At 43.9% G+C, this 16,467-nt stretch overlaps 1 protein-coding gene across 10 annotated transcripts in view; it reads left to right on the top strand.

The window, feature by feature from the left end:
- Nucleotides 1-16,467, top strand: part of pparg (peroxisome proliferator-activated receptor gamma) — a 202,766-nt gene that overhangs the window by 178,026 nt on the left and 8,273 nt on the right. For 8 of the 10 annotated variants that reach the window (XM_069939852.1, XM_069939847.1, XM_069939851.1 and 5 more), the window contains one exon: nt 15,686-16,133. The exons of 1 other annotated variant lie outside the window; for it this stretch is intronic. In XM_069939852.1, the coding sequence (XP_069795953.1) occupies nt 15,686-16,133 (448 nt within the window). The remainder of the gene's footprint in view (nt 1-15,685; nt 16,134-16,467) is intronic. One more of the 10 variants, XM_069939855.1, reaches the window with a different exon arrangement.

Here is a 16,467-nt window from a genome sequence, read left to right as displayed (position 1 = left end):
TCCTGAAGGTAGCCCATACGTCATCTTCTGATACAGACAGGAGAGGATCATCAGTGGACGTGGGAGTGCACAGTGGAGGTTCTTCTATTTCTTATGGTCGAATCAGGCATAGAAGGGATTGAGTTCATCTGAGAATGACGCTTTGCCATCTCTTACTGCACTGGGTTTGGGTTTACGTCAGTTATGTGATTTAGACTCTGCCATATCTGTCAGGTATCCTTTGTTGTGTCCATTTTCATCCAAAAACTCCACTTCACCCAGGAGATGACCTGGGCATACCTGCTCTTTCTGTAATTATCTGAATCTTCGGACTTAAATGCCTGTGATCTGGCTCTCAGCAGTTTGCGGACTTCTGGATGAGGAAAACCCTGAACGATTTGGTGGGGCATACTCATCCACAGATGTTTGGAGATGCGTATTCATTTTAAAGTATCAGCCTTATTGAATGCAGTTGTGGAGTAATTAATTTGCTGAGGTGTTGCAATTGGAATTGAAAACTGTAAAATCATCAGTGAACATTCCCACTTGTGGAGGAGGGAAGGTCATTTGAAGATTCTTGGTCTGAGAACATTCATCTGAGGTTCTCCAGCAATGAGGGGACAGAATGATTGACCTCCAACAACCACAACCATCTTCCTTTGTGTGAGGTATGACTCCAACCATTGGAATGGAATCGTTTGATATCCATAACCACTAATACCTGAGCACCCTGAAGCCTTCATTAAATACTACCATGACATCAAGGACAGGCACGCTAACCTCCCCTCTGAAACTCAGCTCTTTGGCTCATGGCTGGAATGAGGTTATGAATCCATGACCTAAATCTAAATATTAGTGAAGGTTATTTATGAGTAACTGCTGATTGAAAGCACGAACAAGGACAACTTCATTACTTTGCTAATAATTTGTCCTTTTTTGTGAACTGAATGTACCTTAACAACGTTATTGAATAGATGCCAGTATTATAACTATTACAGTAAAAGCTTGGCTGGAGGCCACTCTAGTTCTCAAGTACAGTCTTTCCACACCAAGATTTTGTCTGATCCCTAGCTTTTGTTGATGTTGATGCTCGTAGATGGTTCTTGATATTGTGAAGACCATAAAATTAAAAGACTGGCTTCAGTTGGTGAGGATCTGAAGAAGAAGCTCTGAGCATATTCTACAAGGTAGCGTATGTTATAATTTCAAGGTCTTCTGTCTTTTGACATATGGTTGCTATTAAAAAATGTTATGGGTAAGTTTAACCACATTAGAAGTTTCTCCCCCGAGTAGAATTAACTAGCAGCCTTAAGTTTATTGTAAATTATTTTATTCAAGCTAAATTAAAATACTAGTCATGTTTTTGTAGGTCTTCCAATTTTAAAGGTGCTCCTCCAGTATTGAGAGTGATCGAATTATTGGCATAAATGTCACACACTGAGTGTTTTGGTGACTTGAACTCCCCCCCCATCTTGCTTGACTTTAAAGCTCCTCTAATATCCATTTGCTCCCAGACATGGCATTGTTCTTGGAGTGTAGCATGACAAAGACAATAGCCAGAGCAGGATAAATAGTTCAAGTTTATAGTCACATTTTTAAAAATTTAGACATACAGCACGGTAACAGGCCATTTTGGCCCACGAGTCCGTGCTTCTTAATTTACACCCCATTAACCTACACCCCCAGTATGCTTTGAACAGTGGGAGGAAACCCATGCAGACACAGGAGAACATACAAACTCCTTACAAACAGCGTGCTCAAACCCCAGTCCAGTCCCGATTGCTGGAGCTATAAAATGTTGCGCTAACCGCTACACCAACTGTGAATTAGAAAATATAGTGATAGAGGTTGTTTTGCAAGCAGACCAGCAGACATTATACTTAGTACAACAAGGAAGACAGTTCAAAAATGAAGAGTCGCAGAGAGAGATCAATTGGTATGGAGCAAAAGCAATATAACTTCATTGTTTTTGGGGGTCATACAGGAATCTGATAACAGCAGGAAAGACATAGTCCTTGAATCTGGTGGTGTGTGATATATCACGCCTCTTCCTGACAGTGAGGAGAGTGTGACTGGGGTGGGATAGCACTGTTAATATGTTGGCAGCTTTTCAAGGCAGCAGGAGTTGTAGATGAAGTTTATGGAGGGGAGTGGAGTGTGTATGATGGCCGAGTCACATTCTCAACCTACTGTAAATTCTTTCACTCTTGACAGAGCAGTTCCTGTACCAGGCAGTGATGCACCCTGATAGGATGCTTTCAATGGTGCATCTATAAAAGTTGTTGAGGGATGCCAAATTTCTTCAGCCTTCAGAGGAAGTCGAGGTGCTGGTGGGCTTTCTTTCTATTGCATGCAATGTGGGTAGACCAAGACAAATCACTGGAGATGTTTAGAAACATAGAAAAATAGATGCAGGAGCAGGCCATTTGCCTTTCAATATGATAATGGCTGATCAGAACCCGGTTCCTGCCTTCTCCCCATACCCCTTGATCCACTTAGCCACAAATGCCAAATCTAACCTACTCTTAAATATTGTCAAGGAACCAGCCTCAACTACTTCCTGTGGCAAAGAATTCCACAGATCTATCACCCTCTGAGAGAAGAAATTTTTCCTCATCTCACTCCTAAAATACTTACCCCTTATTCTTAAACTGTGACCCCTGGTTCTGGTTTTTCCCAGCAATGGAAACAACCTACCTGCGTCTAGTCTGTCTAATCCCTTAAGAATTTTATATGTTTCTAAAAGATCCCCCTTCAATCTTCTAAATTCCAGAGAATACAAGCCTAGTCTATCCAACCTTTCTTCATATGCGAGTCCCTCCACCCCCGGTATCAGCCGAGTAAATTTCTCTGCATCCCCTCCAAGGCAAGGATATCTTTCCTCAGATAAGGCGACCAAAACTGCACGCAGTACTCCAGGTGTGGTCTCACCAAGGCCCTGTACAGCTGCAGTAGGATCTCCCTACTCCTGTACTCAAATCCTCTTGCTATGAATACCAACATACCATTCGCCCTCCTTACCTCCTGCTGCACCCATAAACCCACTTTCAACGACTAATGCACAGCAACACCCAAGTCTCGCTGCATCTCCCCTTTTCCTAAACAGATACCATTTAGATAATAGTCCTCTTTCCTGTTCTTACCTCCAAAGTGGATAACCTCGCATTTATTCACATTATATTGCATCTGCCATGTCCTGGCCCACTCGCCTAACTTGGCCAAATCACTCTGCACCCTCCTAGTGTCCTCAACACAGCCATCCCCACTACCCAACTTTGTGTCATCTGCAAATTTTGAGATTTTGCTATCTATTCCCATATCTAAGTCGTTGATATATATTGTAAACAAATGTGGCCCCAGCACGGAGCCCTGCGGTACCCCACTAGTCACTGGCTGCCATTCTGCAAAGAACCCATTTATTCCTACTCTTTGCTTCCTGTCCATCAGCCACCAATTCTCTATCCACCTTAATACCACACCTCCTATACCATGCTTTTTTAAGTTTGTACTCTAGTCTTCTGTGCGGAACCTTATCAAATGCCTTACTAAAGTCCAGATGTACCACCATTCACTGATTTCCCCCCCATCCACTCTACTGGTTACATTCTCAAAAAACTCTATTAGATTCGTCAGACGTGATTTTCCCTTCACAAAACCATGCTGATTTCATCCGATGATACCACTACTCTCCAAATGTACTGCGATTGCATCTTTAGCACCTTCCCTATGACTGATGTCAGGCTAACTGGTCTGTAGTTTCCCGGTTTCTCTCTCCCTCCCTTCTTAAAGAGTGGGGTTGTGTTGGCTACCCTCCAATCCTCAGGAACTAATCCAGTATCTAAGGAGGTTTGAAAAATTATCACTAATGCATCCACTATTTCCTGGGCTACTTCCTTCAGCACTCTTGGATGCAGACCATCTGGCCCTGGGGATTTATCGGCCTTTAATCCCTGCAATTTAACTAATACAACCTCTCGACTTACAATTATTTCCTTTATTCCGTCCCTCACATTAGGTCCCCGGTCCTCAACAATTTCCTAAAGATTAGTTATGTCCTCCTTGGTGAAGACAGAACTAAAGTAGTCATTCAGACTGTCTGCCATACCTTTGTTCCCTATGATTAACTCACCTGTTTCTGTCTGCAACAGACCCACATTTGTGTTAACCAACCTCTTTCTCTTAGCATATCCATAAAAACTTTTACAGTCATTTTTTATATTCCCTGCCAGCTTCTCTCATAATCTCTTTTATCGTTCCTAATTAATCCTTTTGCCCCCTTCGACAGAACTCTGAATTTCTCCCAATCATCAGGAATATTATTTTTTTGGCTAATTTAAATGGTGCTTCTTTGGATTTGAGACTCTTTCTGATTTCATTTGTTACCCACGGATGTGCTACCCTCCTTGATTTATTCTTTTTACAAACTGGGATGTACATCTGTGGTACTTGCTCCGATCTATCTTTGAACGATTGCCATTGCATTTCTACCGTTAGTTCTTTAAGTACCATTTACCAATCTATTTTAGCCAATTCACATCTCATACCATCAAAGTTACCCCTCTTCAAGTTCAGAACCTTTGTATCTGAATCAACTCTGTGGAAATTAAAGCTGTCTACTAATACCACCTGATGATATAGAGCGGGGAGTGAGCGCCACCCCTCCTCTTCAGTGATAACTTTAGTGATAGTTGTCCTGGCACCAAGCTACAGGGCCCTCTATCTCTCTTCTGTACTCTGCTTCAAGGACACTCAGCAGGAGGCTGTTTACACACTGGTCTACATGGAACAAATAACCTATATTTACATCAACAAGTATCAAGCTGTCAGGAATTTGCTCTTGGCTAATATCATCTTCACTGAAATATGCCACCTGTTTCATTTATGGTTCCAAACTCACGGTGGGATGTGATTGAGTTTGGCCATGAATGTTTACTCTCTGGTTGGGGCTGGAAATATTTGTAAAAGCATTTTGTCACCTGTTCATGTGGGAGACCACAGGCACCAATCAGACCAGGTTATTGGCAAACTCAAATGTGGATTTCATACTTTTTTTTAATTTGTATGTTTTTATGTGGATTTCATACTTGATTGTGGTTAATCAATTAACCATCTCTATGTGTGCCATTCGTGTGTGTTTTTATATGTCTTTGGTATGCAGGTGTACTTTGTCTGCAGCATGGTTGGCTTAGGAGGACATTCCAATGCAGGATGACCACAAGCAGCTCGAGGCAATCAAGACCCAGTTCCATAAATACACCTTTCAGCTTGCATGGTTTGCTACAAGCAGCAACAAGGGGACTGCCAGAGTGACAGTAGTAGGTCACTAATGCTGTCATTCTGTGGAAGGGCAACAGATGCAAGGGACATGGGACTGGGCTACCTGACTGCACCGCTGCCGGAGTGTAGCATGCTCTGACCATAAGCAAGACAGATCTTCCATATTCAAACCATGTCAATGCGGATGTGAAAACATTGCTGGCAGCGATTCTAGGCAGGGGAGAATCTGTGGTCTCAACAGACAACCCAAGCAGGGAAGAGACTGATCCAAAAGAGCTAACCTAATGGATCTATGAGAAGTTGCAGCATCAAGAAGGAAAAGGAAAGAAAAGCAGGAGATAATCTGCTTTGAGCTGGCCTGGTGACATGGGGTGGATTCATGTTAGACCAGTCTAACACCCTATCCAGCAGTAAGCCCAGCATCACAAGGATTGCTACTCAAATCGGGCTGGGAGTCTGAGGAGGAGGCAGCTGGAGTTTGAGCTGTGAGTCAGAGGAGCAGGAGCTTGGAGAGAGTGACTGGGTTAATTGGTCAAAGGTTAATTGGTCAAGGGGCCAGTAAAAGGGGAGGGAGCGGCCAGCAAGGAGTGGCGCACTGAGTGAGTGGGGCACTGAAGGAGTGGGACTTCCAGCCTTTGGCTCAACAGGCTTAGGCAAAAGCAGGCGAGGAGAAAGGTAAGTGGCATTATTTTAATCAGTCATGCCTATGGGATTAGTGCTTTGTACTGGATGTTAGATGTGGGGACCATGGGTGAGTCCCACCCTCCCAAATAGCCACATCTGCGTCAGGTGCACCGAGATACAGTTCCTTAAGGACCGAGTTGGGGAACTGGAGCTGCAACTTGAGGACCTACGGCTGGTAAGGGAGAGTGAGGAGTTGATAGATTCAACTTTCAGGGACATAGTTACCCCAAGACCAGATGTGTCAGGTAAGTGGGTAACTGTCAGGGAAGGGAAGAAAAATACCAGGAAAATGGAGAGCACACCTGTGAATATCCCTCTCAGTAACAGGTATATTTTGTTGCATGCTGTTGAGGGAGATGACCTGACAGAAGCTGGCAGCAGTGACCAGGTCACTGGCACTGAGCCTGGCATGGTGGACCAAAAGGTAAAGAGGAATGCAGTGGTCATTGGGGACTCCATTGTCAGAAATACAGACAGGAGATTCCGTGAGCCAGATAGGTATGCCCGCATGGTGTGCTGCCTCCCTGGTGCAAGGGTGCGGGATATCTCAAATCGGGTCCAGGGTATTCTAAAAGGGGAAGGCGAACAGCCTGATGTCTTGGTACATGTGGGTACCAATGACATAGATAAAAAGAAGGAGGAAGTACTGAAAAAGGATTACAGAGAGCTAGGACAGAAACTAAGAAATAGGACAGCCAGGGTGGTGATCTCTGGTTTGCTACTTGTGCCAAGTGCAACTGAGGACAAAAATGGAAGGTTAAGAAAAATGAATGTGTGGCTGAGGGGCTGGTGTAAAGGACAGGGTTTTGGCTTCTTGGATCATTGGGATCTCTTTTGGGGAAGGCATGACCTCTACAAGAAGGATGGGTTACACCTAAACCCAAAAGGGGTCAATATATTGGCAGCTAGGTTTGGTACAGTCGTCGGGTGCAGTTTAAACTAATTTGGCAGGGGGGTGGGAACCTGTATGATAGGGCAAAGGACAGAAAAGATAAAACAGGAAAAGTTAGGTTAGGCAGCGAAAGTAAAAAATCAGAAAGAGCAAGGAGGGTGAAAAAAGCAAATCTGAAGGCTTTATGTCTTAATGCAAGAAGCATTCGGAACAAGGTAGATGAATTAGCTGTGGAAATTGAGATAAACAAATATGATTTGATTGGGATTACAGAAACATGGCTGCAAGGTGGGCAAGCCTGGGAACTTAACATCCCGGGGTATACGATATTTAGGAGGGATCGGCAAGAAATAAAAGGAGGTGGGGTAGTATTGATGGTGAGAGAAGGGACCGACACGATTGACAGAAAGGATATCAACTCGGAAGATGCGGAAGATGAGGAAGATGAGGAATAGCAAGGGGTGGAAAACATTAGTGGGGGTGGTATATAGGCCTCCAAATAGTAGTGTAGAGGTGAGGGAAGGTATTAAAAGAGAAATTAGAAAACCGTGCAATAAGGGAACAGCTGTCATCATGGGAGACTTTAATTTGCATATAGATTGGACTAGCCAAATTAGTAAAAATACTGAGGAGGAGGAATTCCTTGAATGTTTACGGAACGGTTATCTAGACCAATATGTCGAGGAACCAACTCGGGAGCAGGCCATTTTAGATTGGGTATTATGCAATGATAAGGGGCTAATCAACAATCTTGTGGTACGAGGCCCTTTGGGTAGGAGTGATCACAATATGATCGAATTCTCACTCGACATGGAGAGTGATGAAATTAAAACCGAGACTGAGGTCCTGAATTTAAATAAAGGAACTTATGATGGTATGAGACGGGAGTTGAGTAAGATTGATTGGGTGGTGTTTATGGGGGAGTTGACTGTGGATAGACAATGGAAAGCATTCACAGATCTAATGGAGAAATTGCAAAAATCGTTTATACCGGTTTGGCATAAAAATAAACCAAAAAAGGTGACTCAACCATGGATAACAAGGGAAATTAGAGACAGCATTAGGTCCAAAGAGAGAGCATATCAATTGGCCAAAAAAAGTACCACAACCGAAGACTGGGAGCAGTTCAAGATGCAGCAAAGGAGGACAAAGGGATTAATCAAGAGAGCAAAAATAAATTACTAAAGTAAGCTTGCGGCAAATATAAAAACCAACTGCAAAAGCTTTTATAAATATGTCAAGAGGAAAAGATTGGTGAGATCCAGAGTAGGGCCTTTGCAGTCGGAATCAGGGGAATATATAATGGGGGAATAAGGAAATGGCAGACCAATTAAATTCTTACTTTAGTTCTGTTTTTACAAGAGAGGATACAAATAACCTCCCAAGGATGTTGGGAAATACAGAGACTAATGCAAGGGAGGAACTGAAAGAAATCAGTATCTCTAAGGACATGGTCTTGGGGAAATTGATGGGATTGAAGGCAGATAAATCCTAAGGACTTAGGGTACTTAAGGAAGTGGCCATTCAGATAGCAGATGCTTTAAGAATTATTTTCCAGAACTCGATAGACTCAGGATCAGTACCCATGCATTGGAGGGTAGCTAATGTTACCCCACTATTTAAAAAGGGGGGTAGAGAAAAAGCGGGGAATTATAGGCCGGTGAGCCTTACATCAGTAGTGGGCAAAATGATGGAATCCATTATTAAGGATGTAATAGCGGAGCATATGACTAGCAGAGAAGGGATTGGACAGAGTCAACATGTATTTACAAAAGGTAAATCGTGCTTGACAAATCTATTGGAATTCTTTGAGATGGTGACAGGTAAAATAGATGGGGGAGAGCCAGTGGATGTGGTGCACCTGGACTTCCAAAAGGCCTTCGATAAGGTCCCGCATAAATGACTGGCTTACAAAATCAAGGCTCATGGGATTGGGGGCAAAGTATTGATGTGGATTGAGAACTGGCTGGCAGGTAGAAGACAGAGAGTTGGGATAAATGGCTCGTTTTCTGAGTGGCAGGCGGTGACCAGTGGGGTGCCACAGGGATCTGTACTGGGACCCCAGCTGTTCACAATTTACATTAATGATCTGGATGAAGGGATTGGATGTAATATCTCCAAATTTGCAGATGACACTAAGCTAGGAGGGGTTGTGTGCACGGAAGAGGGGGTCAGGAAGCTCCAGTGTAATTTGGATAAATTGAGGGACTGGGCAGATACATGGCAAATGCACTACAATGTGGATAAATGTGAGGTTATCCACTTTGGTAATACAAACCAGAGGGCAGATTACTATTTGAATGGCAATAGATTAAGAGATGGGAAAGTGCAGTGAGACCTAGGGGTACTTGTACACCAGTCTCTGAAGGCGAGCATGCAGGTACAGCAGGCGGTTAAAAAGGCAAATGGTATGTTGGCCTTCATATCAGGAGGGTTTGAGTCTAGGAACAAGGATACCTTACTGCAGCTGAACAGGGCCTTGGTGAGACCACACCTGGAGTATTGTGTGCAGTTTTGGTCACCTTATCTAAGGAAGGATGTTCTTGCAATGGAGGGAGTGCAGAGGCGATTCACCAGGCTGATACCTGGAATGGCAGGAATGACTTATGAGGAAAGATTGTGCAAATTGGGATTGTACTCGCTGGAGTTTAGAAGATTGAGAGGGGATCTCATAGAGACATATAAAATTCTGGCAGGACTGGACAGAATGGATGCAGATGGGTTGTTTCCAATGGTGGGAAAATCCAGAACCCGGGGCCATGGTTTGAGGATAATAGGCAAACCATTTAGGACCGAGATGAGGAGGAATTTCTTGACCCAGAGGGTGGTGAATCTGTGGAATTCATTGCCACAGAGGGCAGTAGAGGCAGGTTCATTAAATCTATTTAAGAGGGAATTAGATCTATTTCTTCAGTATAAGGGTATTAAAGGTTACGGAGAGAAGGCGGGGATGGGGTACTGAACTTTAAGATCAGCCATGATCTCGTTGAATGGCGGAGCAGGCTCGAAGGGTCGAATGACCTACTCCTGCTCCTATCTTCTATGTTTCTATGATGGCTGAGGCAGCAAACTCCTCAGCAGCACAAAGAATGCAGAACATCATCAAGGGTGGCAGTGAAGGATTTAAGTGAAGGTTCCCCATTTTCCTGGGACCTCTTTGTCCTGAAGGTCTTGACAGCATGCATCAAATTTGAGGAAGAGTACAACAGTCACTTTGATGTGACCTTCAAGAGCCCAGCAAGATGACGGAGGATGCTGTGGGACTTCCAGTATAAGAGGATCATGACGCCACTCTTGCTATTCAGGGTGCAGCCACTCTTTATCCTTCCAACGCAGAAGGAATGAGTGATAACAGTGGACATGTTCATCCCACATAAGCCAGTGATGAACATGATCAACTTCCTGGGTCGTTCTGTCGAGAGGATAGAGACCTGTGGATGTCAAAGACTTGTTTGGAATCTGGATCAACAAAATCCAAGTGAAGATGAAGCTGAGAGAGGACAGCAAAGAGGCCATTCATCCACCCTTCCCCCCCCCCCTCCCACAGTGTTCACCATTGAAGGGAACTATGGGTAATTAGTTTTTACTTTGGACACAGCCCAAGATGTGCAGGAACTCCAATAAGCCTAAACAAGTGGCACCCCAAAGCAGCACAGTCATCTGTAAGAACTACAAGTAGGAGGATACCAGACCAAGAATTGTGTAGAAAGCAAGTGCTGCAACTTGTGTGGAGAAGCAGGCTACCTCTACAGAACCTGCCCAAAAAGTGTAGCCACCTACACAAAGGTGACAGAATGGATCAGCCAACATCACCACCCCATCATCCTAAACTGCAACAGAGACTCTGACAGAGAACGAGACCAGGGGACAAAAGAGTCACCAAGCACAATAACATCTTGCCCTCAAACACCAGTCACAAGGTTGGAGGACTCTCTGGAGGAGATAGTTGATGAAGGAGGGAGCTGAAGAGGGAAAATGGCAGGTGGTAAGGAAATGGAAGGAAACCTCCAAAGCCCCAAGGAAAAAACTGGCAACTGATACTGCAAGCAAGGCAAGGAAAAGGTTCAAGATGCAAACAGAAGCCAGAAACCTCTATCATCTGAGGATGAAGCCATCACGTGCCAGACGAAGACAGAGGAAGTGCAAAGATGGTGAGGAAAGAGAGGAGAAATTAAAAACACAATTCTGGAAAAACTCAGCAGGTCAGGTTACAAGTAAGCCCAACGGAGGGAGGATTAGCACCCAGCGACCCCCAGCATCGGGAGATCGGGAGCAGGCAGAGGCCATCGCCTCCCAGCACCAGGACACCAGGAAGAGTGCAGAGAATGTTGCCCCCCAACTATGGAAGAATAAAAGCCAGCCAGATGGAGGAGCAGGAGCTCAACCGGATCCCTCCCCCCCCCCCCCCCCCCCCAGTGACCAGGTGGCTGAGTTGTACATGGCTCTGTGGAATACTGTGGGTTTGGACCTGTTCAAAGTATACAACGTTTTTCACCTGGTAGACAGCATGTCAGACTCCATGAGGAAAGGCAATCATCACCCTCATCTTCATACAGAAGGGGGAGAAGGAGGACATCAGGAATTGGAGACCCATATTATTGTTAAAGGTTGACTACAACATCCTTTCCAAGTCTATTGACAATTGTGTCAAATATGTCCTGGGGCCGGTAATTCACCAAGACCAAACCTGCACAGTTCCAGGCAGGAAGATCTGTGACAGCCTCACGCTGCTCAGGGATACCTTTGCTTATGTGCAGAACAGGGGGGTAGACACCTGCCTGGTTAGCTAGAACAAGCATTCAATCAAATATTGCCCACATACGTGACGGATGTGTTGTCCAGAATGGGCTTTGGGGAGGGAATACAGAATTTGATAAAACTGCTCTACATGGACATCAGTAGTGCAGTCCAAATCAATGGGTAGGAAACAGAGAGCTTCCCATCAGGTCTTGGGTTAGGCAAGATTGTCCATTGTCTCCAGTCCTATTTGTGTGGTGCATTGAGCCCTTTGGTGAATCCATCAGGAAGAATAAGAGCATAAGAGGAGTGTCATTGCCAGGCAGTGGAGGCGCTCAGGTCAAAGCCTTCCTGAACATGGACGCCGTCAGCGTCTTTTGATCAAACACTTGATCAGACCACAGATGGATCAGCATCCAGTTTGACTTGGCATTAGGTGCCAAGGTAAACTGGAACAAGAGTGTGGCAATGCTCTTTGGTGTCTGGTCTGACCAGCCCACCATCCCCTTCACAATCAGATCTGACTACCTGAAGGTGTTGGGGATCTGGTTTAGAGAGGTGTGCAACGAGAATTGATCAGAGCGCATCACTAAGGTCCACCAGAAATTGGATCTGTGGGCACAAAAATCCCTCTCAATAAAGCTGAACAACAAAGATTTTGCTTCCTGAACATTTTTGGGTGCTGATCACAAAAATCACCTTAAACTTTTCCTATCACATACCGTTTCTTGGATATAACATAATTTTTATAATTTCCTGTCATATTTTAAGTCTACTTGTATATTGCCCACAAAGCAAGTTGTTTTGGTCAGTCCAAGCATGCCTGGGCATGCACTTAATGCAGGTGCTATGCAAATGTTGTCTTAGGCCTGGGCATGGTTAGTCAGGATAGATGCAGACAGACTATAAAAGCAGCTCACATATGCAGATGCTGTGCATTACAGATTCAATGCATGTTGATGCACATGTTCTTCAGTCAATAGCATAATGTGTGTATTTAACAATAGCATTTATTATCTTCAGGAAAATTCATTGCAGCAGAAATGTTTTGTCAATGTCGCAATAGCTGCGATACATTCCATTACATTTGTGATGAGTATACTAAAGATTCAAAGTAGCAGCATGACTGCACATATTAAGAAAGCCTATGATCTCTACTTTGGTTGTAAAATTGGTGACCAAGACTAACCCTGGGCTTCTCACATTTGTTGTGCAACATATGCAGTCAACCTGAGAGCTTGGCTCAGAGATACATTATACGATTAAAAATGCTAAATTCAGTAAAAGTTAATTTAATGTTTCTCCAGCTTCCTAGGTGATACAACAACTCTGATATTATCTTCGTGTTCAGCTTGAAGTTGTCTATCATAAACACCAGGTAGAAACCTTTTGAAAAAAAATTGTTGTCTAGTATAAAAGGGAAGAACCTGGTCATCAGGTGCGAGGTGCTATTAGGACTGCTGTTCATGGCACAGGTGTGGCCCATCTCCCACACTTCCATCCAAGCAATCTTCAACTTCATACGGAGATCCAAGATGGAAAATGTATGAAAGATCACCGTGTACAAGTCACCAGATAATGGAGATAAGGGCATACCCAACATGACCCTCATTCTGATGTTGACCTTTGTGTGTGGCTTCACCAGGCTGGGCGTGGAACCAAAGTACAAGGGCGCCAAGTGTCGCGATGTGCTGAGGTTCTACTATCCCAAGTGTTGAGAAGGATGGGCCTAGCCCATTGCCACACAATGGCCCAGTCAGTTGGACTTTGCCACACCACCTATCCTTCGTGGAAACGTTTTTCCAGACTAACACCTTTGACCACAAAGCCATCAGGTAGTGGTCAGTATGGAAGATCCTGCAGAAACTGAGACGAGGACTCGATGAACCTGGTGGGATGGTTCCCTGTGCCCAGTTTATCTGGTAGAATGCCTTATCTCCAAAGCTCACAAACAAGGTCTAGGATGTGGCCTGGCTGGTGGTGAGAGGATCCCTCCAGTCAGATCCTTCCTGTAAAAATGGAAAATGACCTCCAGATAACTATGGTCGAGTGGAGACAGTCCCCCGCCTCTTTCCTGAATGCATATTCGCTAAGTGTATGTGGAGAAGGATGAAAGGGTCCTTGTCATGGTTCTCCCCAACAGCAGCTGATCTACGGGCTGAAGTCAGACATCGAGAACTGCTGGAAGATCATCAACTCAGTGAAAGCTTTGGTCTGCCCAAAATCTGTTGGTCATTCAGTACATGGAAATGTTGGTGAAGGAATATTGCGGACTGGCACATTCCAGGCTGCAGGAGTACATGCTGAGGGATGTACTGAGGCTTGGTGCAGCCAACGCGAGGGCAATGTGGGAAGGACTACAGTCTAGAGTCCTCCCATTATTGGGCATTGAGGGGCTGAGATTGAGGGTGTTCCTCAAACAACAGAGGGGGGAGAAGTGGCAAGGTGCCATAGTAGTGGTATTGGTATATTTAGAGAACAAATGTAACGATGTACATTGATGCAATTGACAGTATGGGTGTGAAAATACTTTGTATGGTTTTCTTCTTTTGTAAATAATTTATTGTGAATAAAGTCTATTTTTGGAAAACTAAAATACTGGCCCCGCTAGTCCTGACCAATAAAGATGTGAATACACTCACTGAAATTCCAGCAGTTTAGAAGTCCTGTTTTTTAACTTGAAGTTTCAGTTGTTAGTCGCATTCAATTGGATGGTCAGATCTTTAGTGAACAAGATGTATGGCACATGCTGGAAACGGGGAACAACATACAAAGTGCTGTAGGGCAGGGAGCGTCCATGGGAAGAAATACGGTTGACGTCTTGGGCTGGAGTCCATCATCTTCATTAGCGAGGGCACCAAAGTTTCTGGGGAGAAGGCAGGAGGATGGGGTTGAGGAAGGCTGTACCAGTCATGATTTGAATAGTAGAGCAGACTCAATGAGCTGAAGAGCCTATAAATCATCTGGTCTTGTGAGGAAGGATTCCTGATGAAGGGTTCTGGCCTGCAACATCAACTTCCTATTTCTTTCTGTGGATTATCTGTGGTTCCTCCTCCAGCACCATGTGTATTATTCTCTGGTCATTAATCTATACCATCATTCTGAATAAGACTGTGGCAACACCCTTCTTTTCTAAATATAGTGTATTTCTGATCTGCTATTCAACCAGTTAGTTCACAGAAATCCTTCTCACTCACTATCTGCATGTTTGAATATACTATTTATGACTGGAATTTCATTACCTTATTGAAAATTTCAATTTTGTTAATAATAAGATGCTTATTGTAAAAACGTGGCATCTTTTATTTGGGGTGGGTGTGCTGCTCTTGGGGGAAACAATTAAAATATTTACTATTTTGTGCATACTATCAAGCTTTTTGCTGATGTCGTGAGAAAGAAACATCTTTACAATGATGCTGAGATGCCTTTTTCCATAACTAATTTTGCTGAAAAAAAATATTGAATGGAAGCAGTGCTGACCCAGGAGTACTGTTGTCTGGATTCATAAATAAAAATGACAGATTTTTAAAATTCAGGCCTCTCACTGAGAAATTCAATGAAAATATTTCTCAGAGCAATAATGTGGTTTATATCCTTGACCAAAACCAGCCTACTTACTACAACAAATATCTAGAAAGTATCCCCTGAGAAGGCACCTTGTACACTCATGTAATGGGAATCTTAGCGGTTTGCTGGAATTTGGCAGCTGAAGTCCCATGGGGAGGCGGCGGTGGAGGTGGTATATGTTTTGGAGTTCGTGCAGGATTGCAGCTTCTCTCTTGCCCTTTCCACATACTGATTCCTTCCCCCTTACCCATCATTGCTTATGGTTCTCAGAAAGTAGGAGGATGATGAATATATATTAAGACCTACAGACCATGCCCTCCCCCCAAATACACCAATTAGCTCTCAATCCCTGTAGATTTTTGAAAGGTGGGAGGAAAGCTACGCAGACGCGGGGAAAACGTCCAAACTCCTTACAGGCAACTGCTGATTCAAACCCAGGTCACTGGCCCTGAAATAGCGTTGTGCTAGCCACTATACTAACCATGCCGTATGGGTAAATGAAGTAATTCTTGTCACTAATATAAGTTGCACTTGCTTTTCCTGTTGTAGCCGTTTGTTATTTATGACATGAATTCATTAAAGGCCGGAGAGGAGCGTATTACATTCAAACAAACGCCCCAACAAGAGCAGAACACAGAAGTAGAGATACGGATTTTTCAACGTTGTCAATTTCGTTCAGTGGAAGCTGTGAGGGAAATCACCGAATTTGCTAAATCTATCCCAGGATTTGTCAACCTGGACTTAAATGATCAAGTAACTCTTCTTAAATATGGCGTCCATGAAGTCCAATTCAGTATGCTGGCTTCGCTGATGAACAAAGATGGGGTGCTCATTGCTGCTGGCCAGGGCTTCATGACAAGGGAGTTTTTAAAGAGCCTAAGGAAACCCTTTTGCGACATCATGGAGCCCAAATTTGAATTTGCCATGAAGTTCAATGGTTTGGGGCTAGACGACTCTGACATTGCAATATTTATTGCTGTTGTCATACTCAGTGGAGGTAAGAAGATTCCATTCAAATACATATTATTATAATTTATTATATCACCACTTTTTTTCTCCACCTCTTCTGGAGGCATTGGAACTCTGCCGGGTACAGTTCTCCTACATTAGTTAACTTTCTGGCCATGGTTAATCAGTGAGCCCTGGCTGTTCAAGCACAAGGGACGTTCAGAGAACAATGTTTCCCTTTGGCCTGTGAGTGATAATTATTCCTTGAGGTGGTGTAGCAGATGTATTACATTAACAGTCTCATTTTCTCCTGGAACAATTTATAATCTGAGAGTAGTCAAACTATTATGTTGGCAAGCAGTGATGCCAAGGAAGATGAAATA

Source organism: Narcine bancroftii, chromosome 5, assembly GCF_036971445.1.
Source record: "Narcine bancroftii isolate sNarBan1 chromosome 5, sNarBan1.hap1, whole genome shotgun sequence".
NCBI lineage: Eukaryota > Metazoa > Chordata > Chondrichthyes > Torpediniformes > Narcinidae > Narcine > Narcine bancroftii.
The sequence above is the reverse complement of the archived record's forward strand: the minus strand, read 5'-3'. Positions and strand labels throughout refer to the sequence as shown.